We start from the raw sequence: 17,207 nt of genomic DNA, 5'->3' as shown, positions 1-17,207 counted from the left end.
GTGACTTGCTCCCAACTATTTGAGGGGGAAAAAATTACACAATCCTGCAGAAGGCAAAGGTAGGATCATCAGCACACTGGAATATTTTATCATGAACTTCACCAAGCACTATTAGCTATGGCCAGAAAAATCCAAAGTAGTTTTTCTTCCATCTTTAGGTACAACAGATTCCTGCAATGTTGCCCCACCTCTCCCTGGGGGGAGCCTGGCCCTTGGTCTCAGTAACACACAGTGAAGTTCCACAGACCCAGTGGATATTATGGAAAGCTCTTTCCCTGTGCTAGGTCCACATTTTCCACCTTTCAGTCAAGTCCTTCAGCTATACAATAAAAACCACAGGAATGATGGCTCAGCCTTTCATTGATTTACTGACATGTTTCTAACACTTTCCTTCTTAATCATCTCCTTTCTAAAATTGATATTGGTGGGTTTTGGTTGGGTTTTTTTCCCCCCACAAAATATGTTCTTCAAAGAAGTTTTATTCAATGTTTTTTAGAATCACAGAATGGTTTAGGTTTGAAGGGGCCTTAAAGGTCATCCGGTTCCAACCTCATGCCATGGGCAGGGACACCTTCCACTAGACCAGGTTGCTCAGAGCCCTGATCCAACATGGCCTTGAACACTTCCAGGGATGGGGCATTCACAGTTTCTCTGGGTAACCTGTGCCAGGGCCTCACCACCCTTTGCCCTTCTCTGAAACTTGTTAGCCTGCGTTAGTTTTTGTCCCAGAGGGCAACAGTAACTTTGAAATCATTCCAGAGAAGACTTCACCACCAGAAACCCGGTACTCCTTTATGCTCCATTCCATTCCAGTAACCCCGCCAACATCCATTTGTCCACTGTACCTTCACACCCTCGTGTCCAGCAGTGGGTGACACTCTGGCTGAGCTGACACACACAAAATCCCAGCTATTCACAAGAAAAACTGCGTTTATTTGTCTTGGTGCTTTCCCCTCCACCCTCTCCTCACCCTGCCAGCTCCACCTGAAGCTCCTGGCAGCGTCTCCTCTGCCTCACCAGCCTCAGGAACTGCATCAGCAAGTGCTGCTGTGCCAGCAGCCATCCTGCTTCTCCAGTCACGAGTGCAGGATGTAAAGCCAATCCCAATATAAACCACCACTGCTCACCTTTTCAATAACACCATTTCTCCTTGCCTTTTTTGGGGTCCTTTGGAGGGTTTTATATGTACAACATTATGTCACTTATTCCAAAGGCTTAAAAAAAAATAAATCCTCAAATAAATCTAATTCAAAAAATAAAATAAAACCCTCAAATGTGTTTCAATCAGTTCTTGATTCATTGCCCTGAGAGTCTCAGATAATGGCATCAGTATAGCAGAACCACCTTCCTCTGCAAAGATCAGTCTTGCATATATACTACTCTATACTTCTGGTTTTAATTCTACCTTTAAAGATGAAGTAGCTTGGTCACAAGAGCAGCCTTTTTAGCAAGCACACCGAGATGCTCCTCTGGAATCCTTTCACAGAGAAGATAAAAATGCACATTTACAGGTTCATACCACTGAGGTGGTCACTTCACTCCCAAAGCCCTCCAGGATGCCCAAGTTCATTCCAGTCAGGGTGGGTGACTCCTGTCAGTTGGGTTCAGTAACTCTTTGGTCATGACAAATATCCATGAGCTTCATCAGCAGAAAAAAGCTGACTTGTTTCCCATTATCCCTTGGGCTGTACACTAAGGTAAAGACTTTCATATTTTAACATTTTCATCTTTCTTAGTTTTTCTCTAAATCCCAGATAACCCAGCAGGCACATTCCTCCTTGGGCTTCCCATTTCCAATAAACTGCAGCAACTGGGTTGACACAGCTTTAGTTATTTATCTTGATACAAAATATTTAGGATGCTAATGTGTTATTTATGGCCATTTACCTACCTTGGTTTTGGGGGGTTGGTTTGGGGTGTGTGTGTTAGGATATATTTTCAAAAGCCTTAAACAGGATTAATTAAAGCCTTAAACCTCAGAGATGTGCATGACATGTTTTGTTATCTTACTCACCTTGGTCACAAGCACACATAGATGAGGTCAACATGTAATCCAGGCCTCTGAAGCCCAGAAATGCACAAATCTAAATATTTAGTAGTTTATTATGTCAAACATCCCATGTCCTGTGCATCCCAAGTTCCCACCCATCCATCCACCCGGTGCTAATGAATCACTGTTGTTCAGACACATGAACAGGAACCCAACAGAACCTGTATAGGAGAGACTCCAGTTCACATTAACCTGCTGGTACAGCACAAACCAGGGAAATCAGGGCAGAGCAAACTCCTCCTTGGTAGAAATTCCGAAAGGTTCATGAGTTTGAAATGCAGAAAAATTAGAATAACTTAGTAACAAATTACTAAATCCACCTTAAAAACCTGTCTCTGCAAACACTGGCACCAGGTGCCTGCAGGATATAAACTGAGACACTTTACTCTCTGTGTACACAAAGGCCAGAGTCAAAGTTAATTTTCACCTTTAATAAGCTCATGATTCTTTGTTATTTAATACTCTGTAAAAAGGTATTACAGATTGATAATTATTGCAGTGACTTCTAAAGAAGATGGGCAGCCATGAGGCTGAAACTACAACATCATATACAGTATGTAGTCATTGATACTACCTACTACAGCATGAAGAAAAATACTCTTTAAATAAACAATATTCAACTGAAAACATAGAAATGGAGCTTTCATTCTTACAGTATGGCTACACAGCTATATTCCAAGAGTAACATTTTAAAAAATGCTAGATCTTGAAAGGCCATAGATAAAAAGAGTCATGATGAAGATGAACCAGTTTTGCCCAGAAACTGCTATAATGAGCACACTGCAGAGTTTTTCAGCAAATCCTAGTTTTGCCAAGCTTCAAGAGGCAAAAGCCTGAAATGTGAAAGCTTCCAAGTTGTCTAGCTAGTCCACTTGTCTTGCTCTGCAGGCCCAGTGACCCACACTGCTCTCACACAGCGTGTCACCACAACTGTTCTCTGCCGGCACGGATCCCATCGGGAAGAGACGGTTCAGGTCCTTACGACGCCAGGCCCAACAAAAAGCCTCCAACAAACCCGCTGGACACGACGATGTTCTGTTTGATAAACTCTGTGGACTGAGAAGAAAAGTAATATTTGTAAAGGACAGAGTTAGTCGTGGCTGACTGCAGGATTTAACACTTATCACAACTGCCTGGAAACAGGAACACTAAAATTATGGAGGGGGGGAGGCGACCTGTTTAAAACCATATAAAACAAGGTGGCACCTGCTGGCACCAGTGGAGTGCAAACTGACTCTCAGCTGTTTTTAACAACATATTTAAAATGGAGCGAGCCTTTAAAAAGTCAAAATACAGAGGAACTGTTGTATCAATTTCACGCCAATACCACTCCTGCTTTGATAAAAACGAGACAGATGTTCTCCAATCTCCCCTGGCAAAAAAGCATGAGAACTGCCATGACTTCAACTGCGATCACATGAAAAATATTTAAAAAAAATACTGATTTTTGGAAGGCTAGATCATCGGAAAAGAAATACACTTCACTCCATTATGAGCCAATTTCCTAACAGCTTAATCCTAGAAAAAAATCCACTTATGTATGATGACATTGGTGTACAATATTTCATGAAGTAACAGCAGAGAGTATAACACATTGTATCAAACATGTCATTTCATACATCCTCCACTTCAAACTGGCTACTAAGACACAGTTAGAAGAAAGTAATATAATGTGAGAGGAAAAAAAAAAAAACACAAAGGAAACCCAAAACCCCCATCCTGTCCCACCCATTTCTGCAGGGCATTGGAGAAGGACATGTTAAGCTATTCAGAGAACAGAAGAAGCCAGAAAACCATCTCTCTTGAACTTTCAGTTCATATTCACACTAAAACTTAAGGTAATTTTTATCAACCCATGTGCAACTCCTTACAGGTTAAACCTGAGATGTCAAAACTCATGAATTACAGAGCTGCTGTTTCATTGTCTGCAGCACGTTCCCAGTAGGATCCAGCTGTGGAGAAAGAAACTTATATTGCATGTATGGAATGTGAAAGTAGGTAAAAGCAGGCTTTCTTAAAAAAAACAAACAAAACACCACAGAATTGATCAAGTGAAAGTCTTCACGTGACAGGGTGAAACAGCCCCATTGACAGAGATCAGTATCAGAGCTCCCTCTTCTCAACACAGTATGTATCTGACAGATCCTGCAGACAGATATTCTTCAAACTGTATAAAAATGAGCTAAAATCACAACTCTAGTTACAAAGTAGTTACAGCTTTCCTCCAGGAAGCTCATTCTTGGCCAGCCAGGTAATTTCGTTATCAGCAGTGTAAGAAGATTTGGTTTTTTTTCTTTGTAGCCACCATGTTTTAACCACACCTGAACTTTTTACCGCGTTCTGACCTTGCTGGCTTTGTCACTCACCAAGAGCCTGCACAGACCAAATGGCAAAGCCAGTGGCAGCCCCCAAGCCACAGGAGCTGCAGAAATGCAGAGACTTTGTGTGTCATCTTTAAGAGTGACCAAAACAGAAAGCTAAATGAATAAAAGAGAGCACAATCTGGTAACTTTTAATAAAATGTACAACCAGGCCATTCCTGATGCCTTCCAGTTTTGCACCTGCACCTTCAGCTCATCATCACCTGCAGGGGAAGGTAAGAAAAACAGGCTGGTAAGAAACAGTTCATGACCTTAGACTTACCTCTTCAATTAGGGTGTTGATTTCAGGAGCTGCCTTATTTGCACGCTTTTTTAACTGTTTTTTTGCTTTGTTTACATCTTTTTCAACTCTCTTCCAGTCAACTTGTACATATCCACTATGACTAGCAATCTAGGAAAATAAAGGGCAGTTAGTACAGTTGAAGTTCACATTTCATGATGCAAAATACAGCATTTAGTGCCTACAAAGTTGTTTTTCTTTTTTTTTTTTTTAATTACATATACGGGAAAAAAAATACATTGTTCCAATTTCAGCAGATTCTCTGCTTCAAACACTAATACCTTCCCCAGTAACAGCAGGTCAAATTAGAACAGGCAATGGCAAAGTTCAGTAGACTCTTGTTAATTTTACCAGTTCTCTGTTCTTTAGTTATAAAAGCTTTACACTGTTTTCACTTCAGCCTTTACTGTAACTTCCAAGAAAAGTGGGTTTATAGGACAACAATGAAAAAAAACTGTTTCGTTTCAGCTTCCTTCAGAATCGTGGAATTCTGGTTTGTGACAGAGTATCTGGGGCTAATCAAAATCATCACTAGAAACACTAAAAGCTATTATTTTATCCTATGTGATTTAAACTGTCCCACAAAAAGTAATTGACACAAGAGAATTTTCATGCTTTCTACAAAACACAGCCACTGAGTAGAAAAATAACATGGCCTGAGTCTAGCTCAAGTTCTGTCACATCAGCAAAATGGATAAGTTTGGGGAGACTGGTTCATACCAATTTACAAATTCCCAATGTTTTTATCATGTTTAATCATCATCCCAACCCTTCTTCTTATTTCTCTCACTAAGATTTGAACCTGGAAAAAAATAAGATGTTATCTTACTTGGCCAACAATGACAGTCCCATCAATTTCCATAGGACAATTCACAAAAAAGACATATTTAAATGTTTAAAGGATCATAGCTTAAAAAAAAAAAAATCAGGCAATTGCTACATGCTCTAGAGAACAGTTAAATAGTTCATTAATAGCAAAAAAAAAAAAAAAAGAGAGAAAAAATCAAAACTAAGGATTACTGCTCATTTTAACTGTTAGGACAAATAGATATAAGCCAGTAAATTTACAGGTAAATGCTTGTTATCCAAAAAACTCTTTGTAAAGAGTGAGATTTCTCAGGTCCTTCTTGAGGTCACGTTTGGGAAACTCAGCTCACTTACCTAACAGTGTCCTATGCAAACTGTACAACTGGTAAATAAAAGTCACAGATGGTGAACTCTTGTGGAGCAGATATTTAAATACACAATTTACTAGGTTTAGCCTAAAAAGAAATGTTTCACATCACTTACAGGCACTGAAGCTTGACTTTCACACAGTTCTTTCTACCAAATAACTGAGACCATCTAGTTTGTATTACAACAGCCACAGCAACTGAGCAACGTATTTCACCCCAAATTAAGGATTTTATGATCCAGAAAAAGAAATAAAACTAAACAAGTGTTAGACAGGTTTTGCCTGAATTCAAAATAAAGCTCCTGAAAGACCACCTATGTAAGAAAGTCAACTTCAGTTTTCATCTCTCTGTAAGCTTTAGAAAAACCAATTCATTGGACAAATGCAAAATGAACTTACTATATTTTAAACTCTCTTTTACTTCACACCTCAGAATGTAACAAATGAATTGACTTTGCCTGTCTATTGTAAAACCATTTATTCACATGGGCACTAGTGTGGGGCTGGGACAGCTCATTAAGGACTGGACAGCATGAAAACATGAAACCAGATTGAAAGCTGTACTGGTGGCACATCCAGTCACTGGATGACATATCAAGGAGAAAATAAAAAGCTGCAGATTGGGGCAATTGTTATTTTATGAATTTAACATCACCACAAGAATTTCAAAAAGGCCCAGGCATTGAATTGGTGCCTTCTCAGTCCTACAACTGAAAATTAAATGTGGACTGATCTACCCAGTCCAACACAATGCAAGAAATGCTAATGTGTTTGCTGGCTTGTAAAATGCAAATGGACTTTAAAAGAGACATTACATTAAGACCAGTTTAATTAGCTCAGTTATCCAGACAGCACAAAGATGAGGCAGAAGTTTTTAATTAAGTTCTGTTTGTAACTACTGCAGAGCAAACTTACATTTGCATCAAAACTCCATTTTACACAACAAAAACTGGACTACTTTTCTCCCTGAACTGAGGAGCAGGGATCCCAAACTCTACTTTTGAGTGTTTATACACATCTACAAAATAAGCAACAGAGGACAGTGTTTTGAATATAAACTTAATAACTGAGAAGAAAAAAACCCCTGTACTTAAGCAGTAACAGTCAGAGCCTGTGTCATATCTACTTTGGCTGCAACCTCACTGATTACATAATTTCATATGTAAGGGCAGAAATAATCCCACTGAACTCCAGTGCTGGAGAGACAGACTGCAATTTTCAGGCTCTAATACATCATAAAAAATATTTGCTTACAAAAGTAAATTTACTTAAATGCAAATTCTTAAAAGTTTACTAGTATTTTTAAACCCAGGCCCTACAGTAACAAACTAAAATAATAATATTCCATTATTAGTTCCATACTTAGATATATATTAAAGAGTCATATAGAGCTATACATATTAATTGCATATATTCTTAGAGAGACATATGGGGGTGTAGATTTTGGGGTTTACAGAAATATCTCTCTATATGACAATGGAATAATATATATTACACACATATATATCTCACAGTTCATTAGTAAAATTTATTTTTGTTCAAGACCTCCCAGAACTGTTGAAAAAAACAACAGAATTTTTTCAAAAAGTCATTTAAAGAAATACATCAATGCAGGAACACTGAAAATATGTGCATCTTTCTCAACACTAATCAAGGCAAAACGGGAATCTCCAAGGGCAAGACCTCATTTTGGGGGTGATACCACAGAAGCACACAGGTGCTTTGTTACTGGGACACATTATTAAGAGTAACGAGCAAAAAATGTTTAGGAGCACAACATTCATATGGCAAGATGGGAGAAAAGAGTTTTAATTTCCTCAAGGCAAAATCTCTCCCCCTAAAGCAGCCTCAGCAAGGCCAGAAGGCTCAGGTGCCCTCCCTGAGCAGTGCACAGAAGCCATGGAGACCCTGAGGTATTTTCTGCTGTTTAGGAAGGTAACAACCCCCTCACACTGTCTGGTGGGATATTCAACACAAAACTGAGCAAAACTCTTCCTTACTAAGCCCCCAGGCCCGGAAGCAGGTTGTTCTCTCCCCACTTCACCGAGGTGACACACTGGGTTGGAACCAGGTGGTCTTTAAGGTCCCTTCCAACCCAATCCATTCCATGGTTCCATGGCCATCGTCATGGAACGGCATCAACAAACCCCTGGACAAGAGAGGGCCGAGGATATCTCAGAGTTTAGTTTGTTTCTTGTGTTGTTTTCAAAGATTTACTTCTCCTAAGTCAGAAAATAATTTAAAGAAGAATTGAGCAGAATTCATCAATGGCATATTAATGGTCTGAGGCAAAATATAGAAGTGAAATAACTGAATAAAAATATAATTTTATTATTAAATAATGGTCAACACACAATAGAAGGACCTGTAATTGGTATCTTGGCTGATGAGCAAAAAGCAGTTAAACTGTTATTCAGGATACAGGGTTTTAAAAATAGAGAGCTATTAGGTGCTCATTAAGAACAATTGTTTTTAACTAATTCATTACAACAGAACCACATGAGTTGGTACTTTCCCTAGTCTTCAGAATTTCACTAGACTGTGCTGCATAAACTGGGAGTTATACAAGGAAAATCCTTCCCTTGTTATGAGAAATTCATTATATTTTCCTTAACATAGTACATGGATATTGGTCTTATACCAGCATATTTAAAGAACTACAGGTATTTCAATAAAAAGGACAATTAATTGATCAAATTAAGCTGTTGAAATATCCACCAAAGATGTGCTAACAGATCATAATTCTGAAAAGCTACAATCATAATTCTGAAAAGGACATTTCTTAATGTCCTTTTTATTTTCTTCCTCAGACTACTTTTCATTTAATCTGTATTAAATTCTAGATAACCTACAAAAATCTGAAAAATCTTTTTTGCTCCTTGTACAAAGTGACACTCAAAAATGTATTGCTTTCAGTTTCCTACTAGATTTCTTGAGATGAAGTCATCACACACTGAAGAAAAAATGTTATTTTTTTTTTAATTTTAAGCCTTGAATGTTTCACTGAATGGGCTTTAGCCAAGAATCCTGCCTTCTGTAGTTATTATTCTTGTGTTAGCATGTAATTACAATGTCAATATTGCAATCAGCAGTTGAAATGAGATCTGCAACTTCAGAGAAGTTTACAGATAAAAAAGGAACTTTCTAGTAATGTGCTGAAATGCTCCTCTGCCCACTCAGGGGAAGCACCAAACATGTATTCATAGAATCACAATGTGTGATCTTTAAGTGAAAAAATTAAAAACTACAGAAATGTAATTACACCATAGAATTTATGACTCAGCTTTAAAATGCAAAATGTTTTGAATTAAAGGAGAGACCATTTCCTTCATTTCCTTCCAACAGAATCTGATCTCACTTAAGATATAGGCAATTCAATCAAAATATGCAACTCATATTTCCTCTTGGATAATATTCCTACTCGGATAAATGAGATCAACCAAGAAATCAGACACTCAAAGACAAGGCAAACCTACTGCATGTACAGGAGAGCTCCCCAGACTTCACAGCTCAACAAGCAAAAATCCTGCACAAGGAAAGTGTTTTAAGCAATTTCTATTCTCCTTTGTCTACAGGGGTGGTTTAACTTTCCAGCTTCCTGTAGTCAGAAGTACTAAGGGAGGCATCTGCAGCAAGGTCTGGGTGCCAGGCCTCTGCTCCTGCAGCTCTTCATATTTAGAAAAAAGTCATCATTAAAAGAATTACGACCAACAGCATACAAAGCATGGGAAGAGAGGTTCAGATCTTCGAGTCAACAATATGAGAAGGCTGGTGAGTACTTCAGGAACCACTGCAGATTTAATTCTTCCCTCGTGATTTGGAAACACACGTTATGGACTAAAGCAGCCCATAATAATTGATTCACTTGCAGGCACAACACGTTTTGCCAAAAAACTTACATCTGGGTGATTATAAACCATTTCAGATTCAACACCCTTGTAAACTTCATCCCTATATTTAGGTACAATAACCAGTGATTCTCAGGAGATTGAAAAGGGCCATCAGTGCACTACGGCAAAGTGGAACAAATGCCAGTGCTACAAAGTTTCAAATCAAAACTATTTCTCTTTGACTTTTTACTGTGGATGCTTGCTTTTGAGTAATTCAAACAAAACACACCTTATATTTGTTGAAAACAACTCAAACCAAACAGTCTGAGAGCACACACTCTCTGCAGTTCATATAGATGTTTAGCATGGGGTTTAAAACAAAAAAAAACCAAACACAAAACCAACTCCCAAACCAGTAGAGAACATGATCATGAAGGAAGTGTGCATACTTCACACAAGTGACATTTTGATGTGTCACACAGCAGCAATCAGAGGTTCTACCCCACCCTTCCTGATCAATACTTGACTGCACGAGCCATTACAATCAAAAGAAGAAATAAAAGTGGGATATGCCTTTCAGAAACCCTTCAGGGTGATGTTGGAAAGAATAAATATTTATACCTTTAACATTCTATCTCAAAAAACAGTATATTATTGAGCCTAAGTAGGCACCAATCTACTTCTTCTAGAACAATTTGAGGACAAAGGAGAAGCTCACAGGTATTAAGACATGAAAAATGCCAGTAAAAAACCTGGCGTCATACAGAAGGATGTGTGAAATCCTCCTTCACTTTAAGTTGTGTCACCTAATTTAAAGCTTCTTTTTTTTGGAAATATATCCTCCCCTAACCACAATATCTGATGTAAAATGCAAACGGTCGTGCCAGATAACATCATTATAACTTTTAAAGCTGAAAGCCAGCAGAGAGATGAATGCAACGAGGCTGCCAGGAATCAGCCAGGCTTCAGAGGCCCAACAGATATAACATGGCATGGGGAGAAAAGAGAAGAACATGGCTCACACTGGGAACAGAGCAGGCCTTCCACAAGCAACTGCCAGAGCAGCCTACTTCTTCTAAAGCTCTGAAGAAATTCTCAAACCTATTTAAATAAACACAGATTAAATTCTACAACTGTTTTACAGGACAGAGTAGATTCTGATTTTCCCACTGATTCTCAGAAATGTCTCATTTCTACACAATATTCCAGCTGAAATGTAAAGTTTTGACTGATAAGACCGAAAAGATGAAGCAGATAAGAAGCCTTCCTAATTAAATGTTACCCAACAGCTGTGTTTTTCCTATTGTTTAGTAAATAACATTTGCCAACTTATAAAGCATGAAATGCTACATACTTGAAGCAGAAGAAAGCCACCACCTACTGCAGTTGCTGCAAGCTTTCCGACTTTCTGGAACAAAAATCCCGCACACCTTAGGGGAACAAAACAAAAAACAAAAAGAACCCAGTCCAGTGAAGTTGTCTGATGAACAATGCCACACTCCACAATTCCTGACTACAACTATTACTATTCCTTCATTTAACAAAGTATTTCACATTTTTAAATTTAAAATTCAGACTATTTAATACAAGCAATGTTTAACTAACGAGGTCTAAAGCAAGTCAACGTGAGTAATGGTTGCTAGTTCATGGCTGGCTGATGGCCCCTTTAAAATAAGCTTGAGATTTCCAGATCCTGCTGCTATTAATTGTAGCATATTAATAAAGTACAATGTAATAATATAACAGTGCCACTACGACTGTTCCCAGATGGAAAGTAAATATATCATACCATCATTTGTATTAACTACACAGCCCGTAACTTAAATATCTTGGTAATAAGAAGTAACATCCCTACCACAAGAGTTAAACTCAGCGAGTCCCCTCTGCTGGGACACGGCCTTAGTCTATTTTTAATGGATCAAGGCAACCAGAAAATTAGTTATCTCATTCTCAGTCTCCAAACCCCCCCACATCAAACAGAGACTGATATCACAGAACAGTGGTGGGGCAGGAAGGGGGCTCTGCAGGCCACATGGGCCAGCCACCTTCCCAAAACTGGGCCAGCTGCAGAGTCCAATCCAACCTCCAAGCCCAGCCAGGCTGCCCAGGGCAAGCCTGGAATGTTCCCAAGGCTCATGATTCCACAACTTCCCCGGGCAACTCTGCCGGTGTCTGAACACTGGCCCACACACAGAGGGGATTTCCCCCCCCAACCCCTGCAAATGAATAGTGAATTCATATTTATAAACATCACTACACACACACAGAGATCTACAGATATTGAAATGTACACTTCCCAGATCATTCAATAAGCCAGTTTTTATGGATGCCAGATGAACCATTCCCTAGAAGCTTCCAAGTTTACATGTACACATCTAACTTTTAAAAATAATTTTAAGGCTACAGAAGCAAATAACAAAGTCAGGCTGAAAGCTAAACCTCCACAGCTCGAAGTTGGACTGAGTCTGAATACAACAATTTCGTTTTTAGCTTATTTAATCTTCCAACTCTTGCAAAATCCCATTTTAAAAGCCACCGTGCTACCACAATGGTGCTTTTCACTGAAATTGCCTTTTTTTAGAGTACTGGAATAGACAATTACCATTCAAATACCTCTGACAAATAACAAATACCTTGACATAGCTGCTCAGGCTGTGGCCACATTTTCCAGTTTAAGTTCTCATCTTTACTGTCTAGCTTTCCCCATTAATTATTTTAGTGTAACTAAATGCTGTGGTGTCTCTCTCAACATCAGAGCAGACTGTGAATTTGAGCAGAATGTCTCCAGCTGAATTTAGAGGGAAGAACTGTCTCCATGAAATGGGGCTCTTAATTAAAAATATATTCTGCCAGCTTTTATTTTTCCTTCATTTCTTTTACCTGTAAAATATGTCTTAGTCATGATGTAGGTTTTCTAAATCTTGACTAGCAAGGAAATGAGCTTTTCCATACAAATAAAAGCTATATGCAGTAATTTTCCATTTATTCCTTGTACTTTTAGAGCTCTGACATTTTCCCAAATCCTTCCCACAGTAACTAGTACGAGTACCCTTGGATAACTGGTGTTTTACCAATATTAAAAAACACTTCAGAATGATGAGTCAGAGTAATGAGTTAAGGAATTGTTCACTCATGAATAACCTTGATCACTGCTAAAGGAAATCCCGGTAGAGAGGATACATTTATCTGCTTGGAATACCCTTGGGAAGGGATCTTCTAAAGGCCTAGGACAGTTATGGAAGGGGGAGGTCCCTCACCAGCCAGTCACGCCGCCCATCACAATCTGTGTGGCCACGGAGTATTTTTCCACAATTGGTCCCGAATTCCGGCCAAACAGCCGGTTCCACCAGTGGTGACGCCGCGCGTACTCCGTGAGATCCAGCACTTCATAGGAATCGTCGTCACTGTCGTGGTCTTAAAAAGGAAAAAAAAAAGAAAAAGAAAGAAAATGGTTATTTTCTCAGTTTTGCAGTAGGTTAACTATCTCTGTAAAACCCTCAGAACCAGTTTACTGGCTAATCCAACGGTTTAAATTGCAGTGCACAGGCTACCTATGGTCCAGCAGCTCACAGAACAAGGGATTTTGGGATGATATGCCATAATCTCCAATGCAAGGAGAAGGCTACAGGGAAAGTGTAACCTATAAAATCCATAACTGGCACTGAAAGGTTGAGCAGGAACCTGTTCAAGTGCAGGAACCAAGAGGCATCAGATGGAACTACCAGCTGGCTTGTTCAACCCAAAAAAGGGCAGTATTCCTCTCCTCTCCCTCACCCCCCACCTGGCTTGGCTAACCTCTGGAACAGCTCGCTGCAGGATGCTGCACATACCCAAAGCTGATGTGGGCTCCAAATTACAGCAGAGCAAATGTAAAGAGGGAAAAGAAACCAAACTAAAACAGAACAAAAATCCACCGAGGGCTGTCAGACACAAAGACAACAACCGCGGCTAATGAGCTGGGCTGAAAATCATTCCAAACATCCTGAGAAGGCATCAGTACCTGCTCACCCTGTTCAGTCTGTCTGAGCTCACCCTGCGGCTGATCCCTTTCAGGCACAGGGTGCTGGGCTTTCATCTGACCTCCTACAACTCTGCTTTTATGATCATAATCAATGTGAAACATTTCTGATTTAGGAGAAAGCACACAGCCCTCCTCTGGACAGACCCAAACTTGGAAAGATTGAGGACTCCCAGCCCAATGCTCTCCTCAGAGGGACAAACATCCCCCTATGCCAATAAGCCCAAGAACAGACACTTCTGTTCCTTTTACACAAGAGGTAAAACAGGTGACACTGGGACTTAAGTTCCAGATTTGCAGGACAAGTCTGTCAATGTTTTCAAAACAGGCATCCCACAACTTCAGACTAAGTGATCCTAAACGCCACGTATACTCAAACATCAGAGGGAACAGATGGTTTTAGATTTTGAAAGAAAAATATTTTGAACCATGCCATGTTCTGTGGACATACATACATGGAGTCCTTTGGTTAAATATATTTAAGGTGAAATGTAAGTTCAGCAATAAAGGTGGGACATTCCTGAGAGGAAGAGCAGCTAAATAACTACCCAAAATTATTAAGACTGCAGATATAAGTATTTTATTAAGAATTTCGGCACTTTTTTTTAAACTGGTACTACAAATACGGATTAAAAGTTCAAAGAGTGCAAGAAATACATATAAAGGTTTGCATTATTTCCCTGTATTAACACCTAAGTGTTCTTGAGTACTGAGAGATAAACAGCTAGATCCACAGTGCTAAAAAGTTATTGAATGGCCTTTCTTTGTCTGAGGTATGGAGAACAATCCGCTTAACTTCTTTAAATGGAGAAGAACATCAAAACGCTGTCACAGACGGTTAGTTATACTAATTCTGTAAATTAATATTATTCAAATCAAAACTCACACACGTTGTGTGGAAAATAACGCCGCCAGAGCATTTTGTGCTGACCAAAAATACCCCCTGCATGCGGCACGATGTTATGGACATTCTCCAAGCTCATCAAACTGTGCCAGTGCCAGAAGGCGCCGCACGACGAGGCCACGGCGATGCCCTGGAAGCCCCGCGCGGTGCGGGATGCTGCGGCCGTGGGGGCTCCCGGCTCCCGCCCCGCATCCCCCCGGCCCCGTGAGGGCTCGGCCGCTGCCTGAGGCCCACTGCGTCCCCCTCGAACCCGCCCGGAAGGGGGCTGAGTGGTTAAATCCCAGGAAGGGGCTTTACCCCGCGGGATGCCGGGGGTACAGCGGGGCCGATGCGCCACGGCCGTGAAGGGGGACACACACACACACGGATGGGGGAGGCGCAGAGCCCGGGCCATCTCTCCCCCGCCCCCGGGACGCAGCGCAAGGCAGCGGGGAGCGGGCTGCCCGCCACCCCCGAGAGGGAGGGAGGAAGGAAGGAAGGAAGGAAGGGCGCCCGGCGCGCCGCCTCCTCGCGTGTCCCGCCGGGCCGGGGCCAACACTGACCTGAGGCGGAGCGGGGCCGCCGCGCCGCCATGTTGGGCCGGTGCTGAGGCGGCGCCCCAGCGGCCGCTCCGCGCCCCGCCCGCCGCGGGGCCGCCCCCTCGCGGCAGTACCGCGCATGCGCCGCCCGCCGGGGGTCTCTGTTTAGGGAGAGCGAGGGAGAGCGAGGGAGAGCGGGAGGGGAAGGGCGTCGTGGAATGTGCCGAGTTGGGAGGGACGCACAAGGATCGTCGAGTCCGACTGCTGGCCCTGCACAGGACCGTCCCCAAAGGTCACACCATGTGCCTCAGAGTGTTGTCCAAATGCTCCTTCAGCTCTGTGACTGCTTCCTTGGGGAGCCTGTTCCTGTGCCCAGCCACCGTCTGGGTGAAGAACCTTTTCCTTATCTCCAACGTAAGCCTCCCCTGACACAACTTCAGGCCATTCCCTCGAGTCCTGTCACTGGTCACCACAGAGCAGAGATCAGCGCCTTTCCCTCCTCCTCCCCTCCCGAGGAGGTTGTTACTGCAATGAGGTCTCCCCTCAGACTCCTCCAGCTGAGCACACCAAGTGCCCTCAGCGGCTCCTCACACGGCTTCCCCTCAAGGCCCTTCACCATCTTCATTGCCCTCCTTTGGACACACTCTAATAGCTTAGTATCTTTATTTTATGCTGTGGTGCCCATAACTGCACACAGTATTCAAGCCCGAGCCCCCAGACCCCTCCAAATAACTCGGGGTGTGAGTGAGGAGCAGAACAGTGGCTACAGCTGTGCCTGGACAGCGACCCTGTCGCCACGTGCCCCATAAAAATTAATAACCAGAAAAGAAAACGTGCTGCAAAGGCCCCTCGAAGAACAAAGGTTAAAGCCAACACGAGCTGTGGAATATTTGACAAAAAAGAAAGTTAGGGTCGCCTGACCCCCGTGTGCTCCCTCCTTCAATGCACGTCGGTGGAGTTTCAGTAGGCTAAAACCCACATAATTGTGTTTTATTGCTTTTATTTATTTTTTATTGTGTGCAGCCATAACGTGGAGGTGCCTGACACAGTAAGTGCAGCTTCAGCAGCGTTGTGGCAATCTTGTGAACATCAAGAAAGCGTCCGTGAACGTCATTTATAAATAATAAAATTGGAAACAGATTATTTAAAAGTGTTTGCAGCCTCTCACTTGGACTCTTACTCTGCCAATACACAAGACAGGCAATTATAATGGAAAAAATCTGCTTTTCCCCATGTCATAAAGCTGTTTTCATGGAGTAAGCATTTAAGATTTTAATTAAACTCCTTAATTACACCAGCCTTAACAGACATGCCAAAAAAGGGGAAACATATCTTCTACAAGAAGGTACTTCTTTAGCATATTAAATTTGAAGTTGGTGTACAAAGTGGTCGTTTGCTTATTAACTGATTTTTATTACAAACATTTGCTGTCTGGATAAGCAGGTGACAGCACACCAGACAGAACTAGGTAATATATTACATTCTTTAAGGTCTTCAATAAATACGTCTGTACGGAACACAAATGTGTCTCTTACCATTTTTTTTGACAAACACCGAATATCTAGAGAGTTTTCATGTTTAAGCACAAAATCAGCAGGTTTGGTATTCACTTCCCAATCAGCAACAAAAAGCATGTTGACTTTTATTGCTAAATGAATTACAATCTTTGTTCTCACACTAGCAGTTCGTCAAAAAAAAAAAAAAAAAGACAAAAAAGAAGAGTTTGGGGGAAAAGGCTGCTTTCCTGGTTTTCTTCACAATGCCAAGAGCGGAGAAAAGGCAACCCAGCTAACTCACCCGTGGTATCTCTGGAAAAGGTTCCCACTCCTGAGGTTTTTAGGTATTTTGGGTCAGTCGTTTTACTCCTGTTTCACGCTCTGGCTGAGTGGATCCCCGTGGAGCTCCTGCAACCTTTCACTTTCCTTGCTCGTTTGGTAGGCAAGGGAGCGAATAGAGGGAGAGGATTTTCAGGATGGTCGTTACAGCCACTGTGTTTTGTATCATCTCAGCCAATGCTATCTTACTGAAGATTGTCTGTGCCTGACAGACAGT

At 41.3% G+C, this 17,207-nt stretch overlaps 1 protein-coding gene across 1 annotated transcript; it reads right to left on the bottom strand.

Moving 5' to 3' along the window:
• Window positions 1-2,470: 2,470 nt before the first annotated feature.
• On the bottom strand, window positions 2,471-15,251 carry FUNDC1 (FUN14 domain containing 1). Its single transcript, XM_017811002.1, has 5 exons — window positions 15,180-15,251; window positions 12,973-13,129; window positions 11,070-11,145; window positions 4,694-4,822; window positions 2,471-3,106 (listed from the first exon to the last, which is right to left on the bottom strand). The coding sequence occupies exons 1-5, from the start codon at window positions 15,208-15,210 to the stop codon at window positions 3,029-3,031; spliced, it is 471 nt and encodes a 156-aa protein (XP_017666491.1). The 5' UTR covers window positions 15,211-15,251; the 3' UTR covers window positions 2,471-3,028.
• Window positions 15,252-17,207: the final 1,956 nt, after the last annotated feature.

Source organism: Lepidothrix coronata, unplaced genomic scaffold (genome assembly GCF_001604755.1).
Source record: "Lepidothrix coronata isolate B3197 unplaced genomic scaffold, Lepidothrix_coronata-1.0 Scaffold30, whole genome shotgun sequence".
NCBI lineage: Eukaryota > Metazoa > Chordata > Aves > Passeriformes > Pipridae > Lepidothrix > Lepidothrix coronata.
The sequence above is the reverse complement of the archived record's forward strand: the minus strand, read 5'-3'. Positions and strand labels throughout refer to the sequence as shown.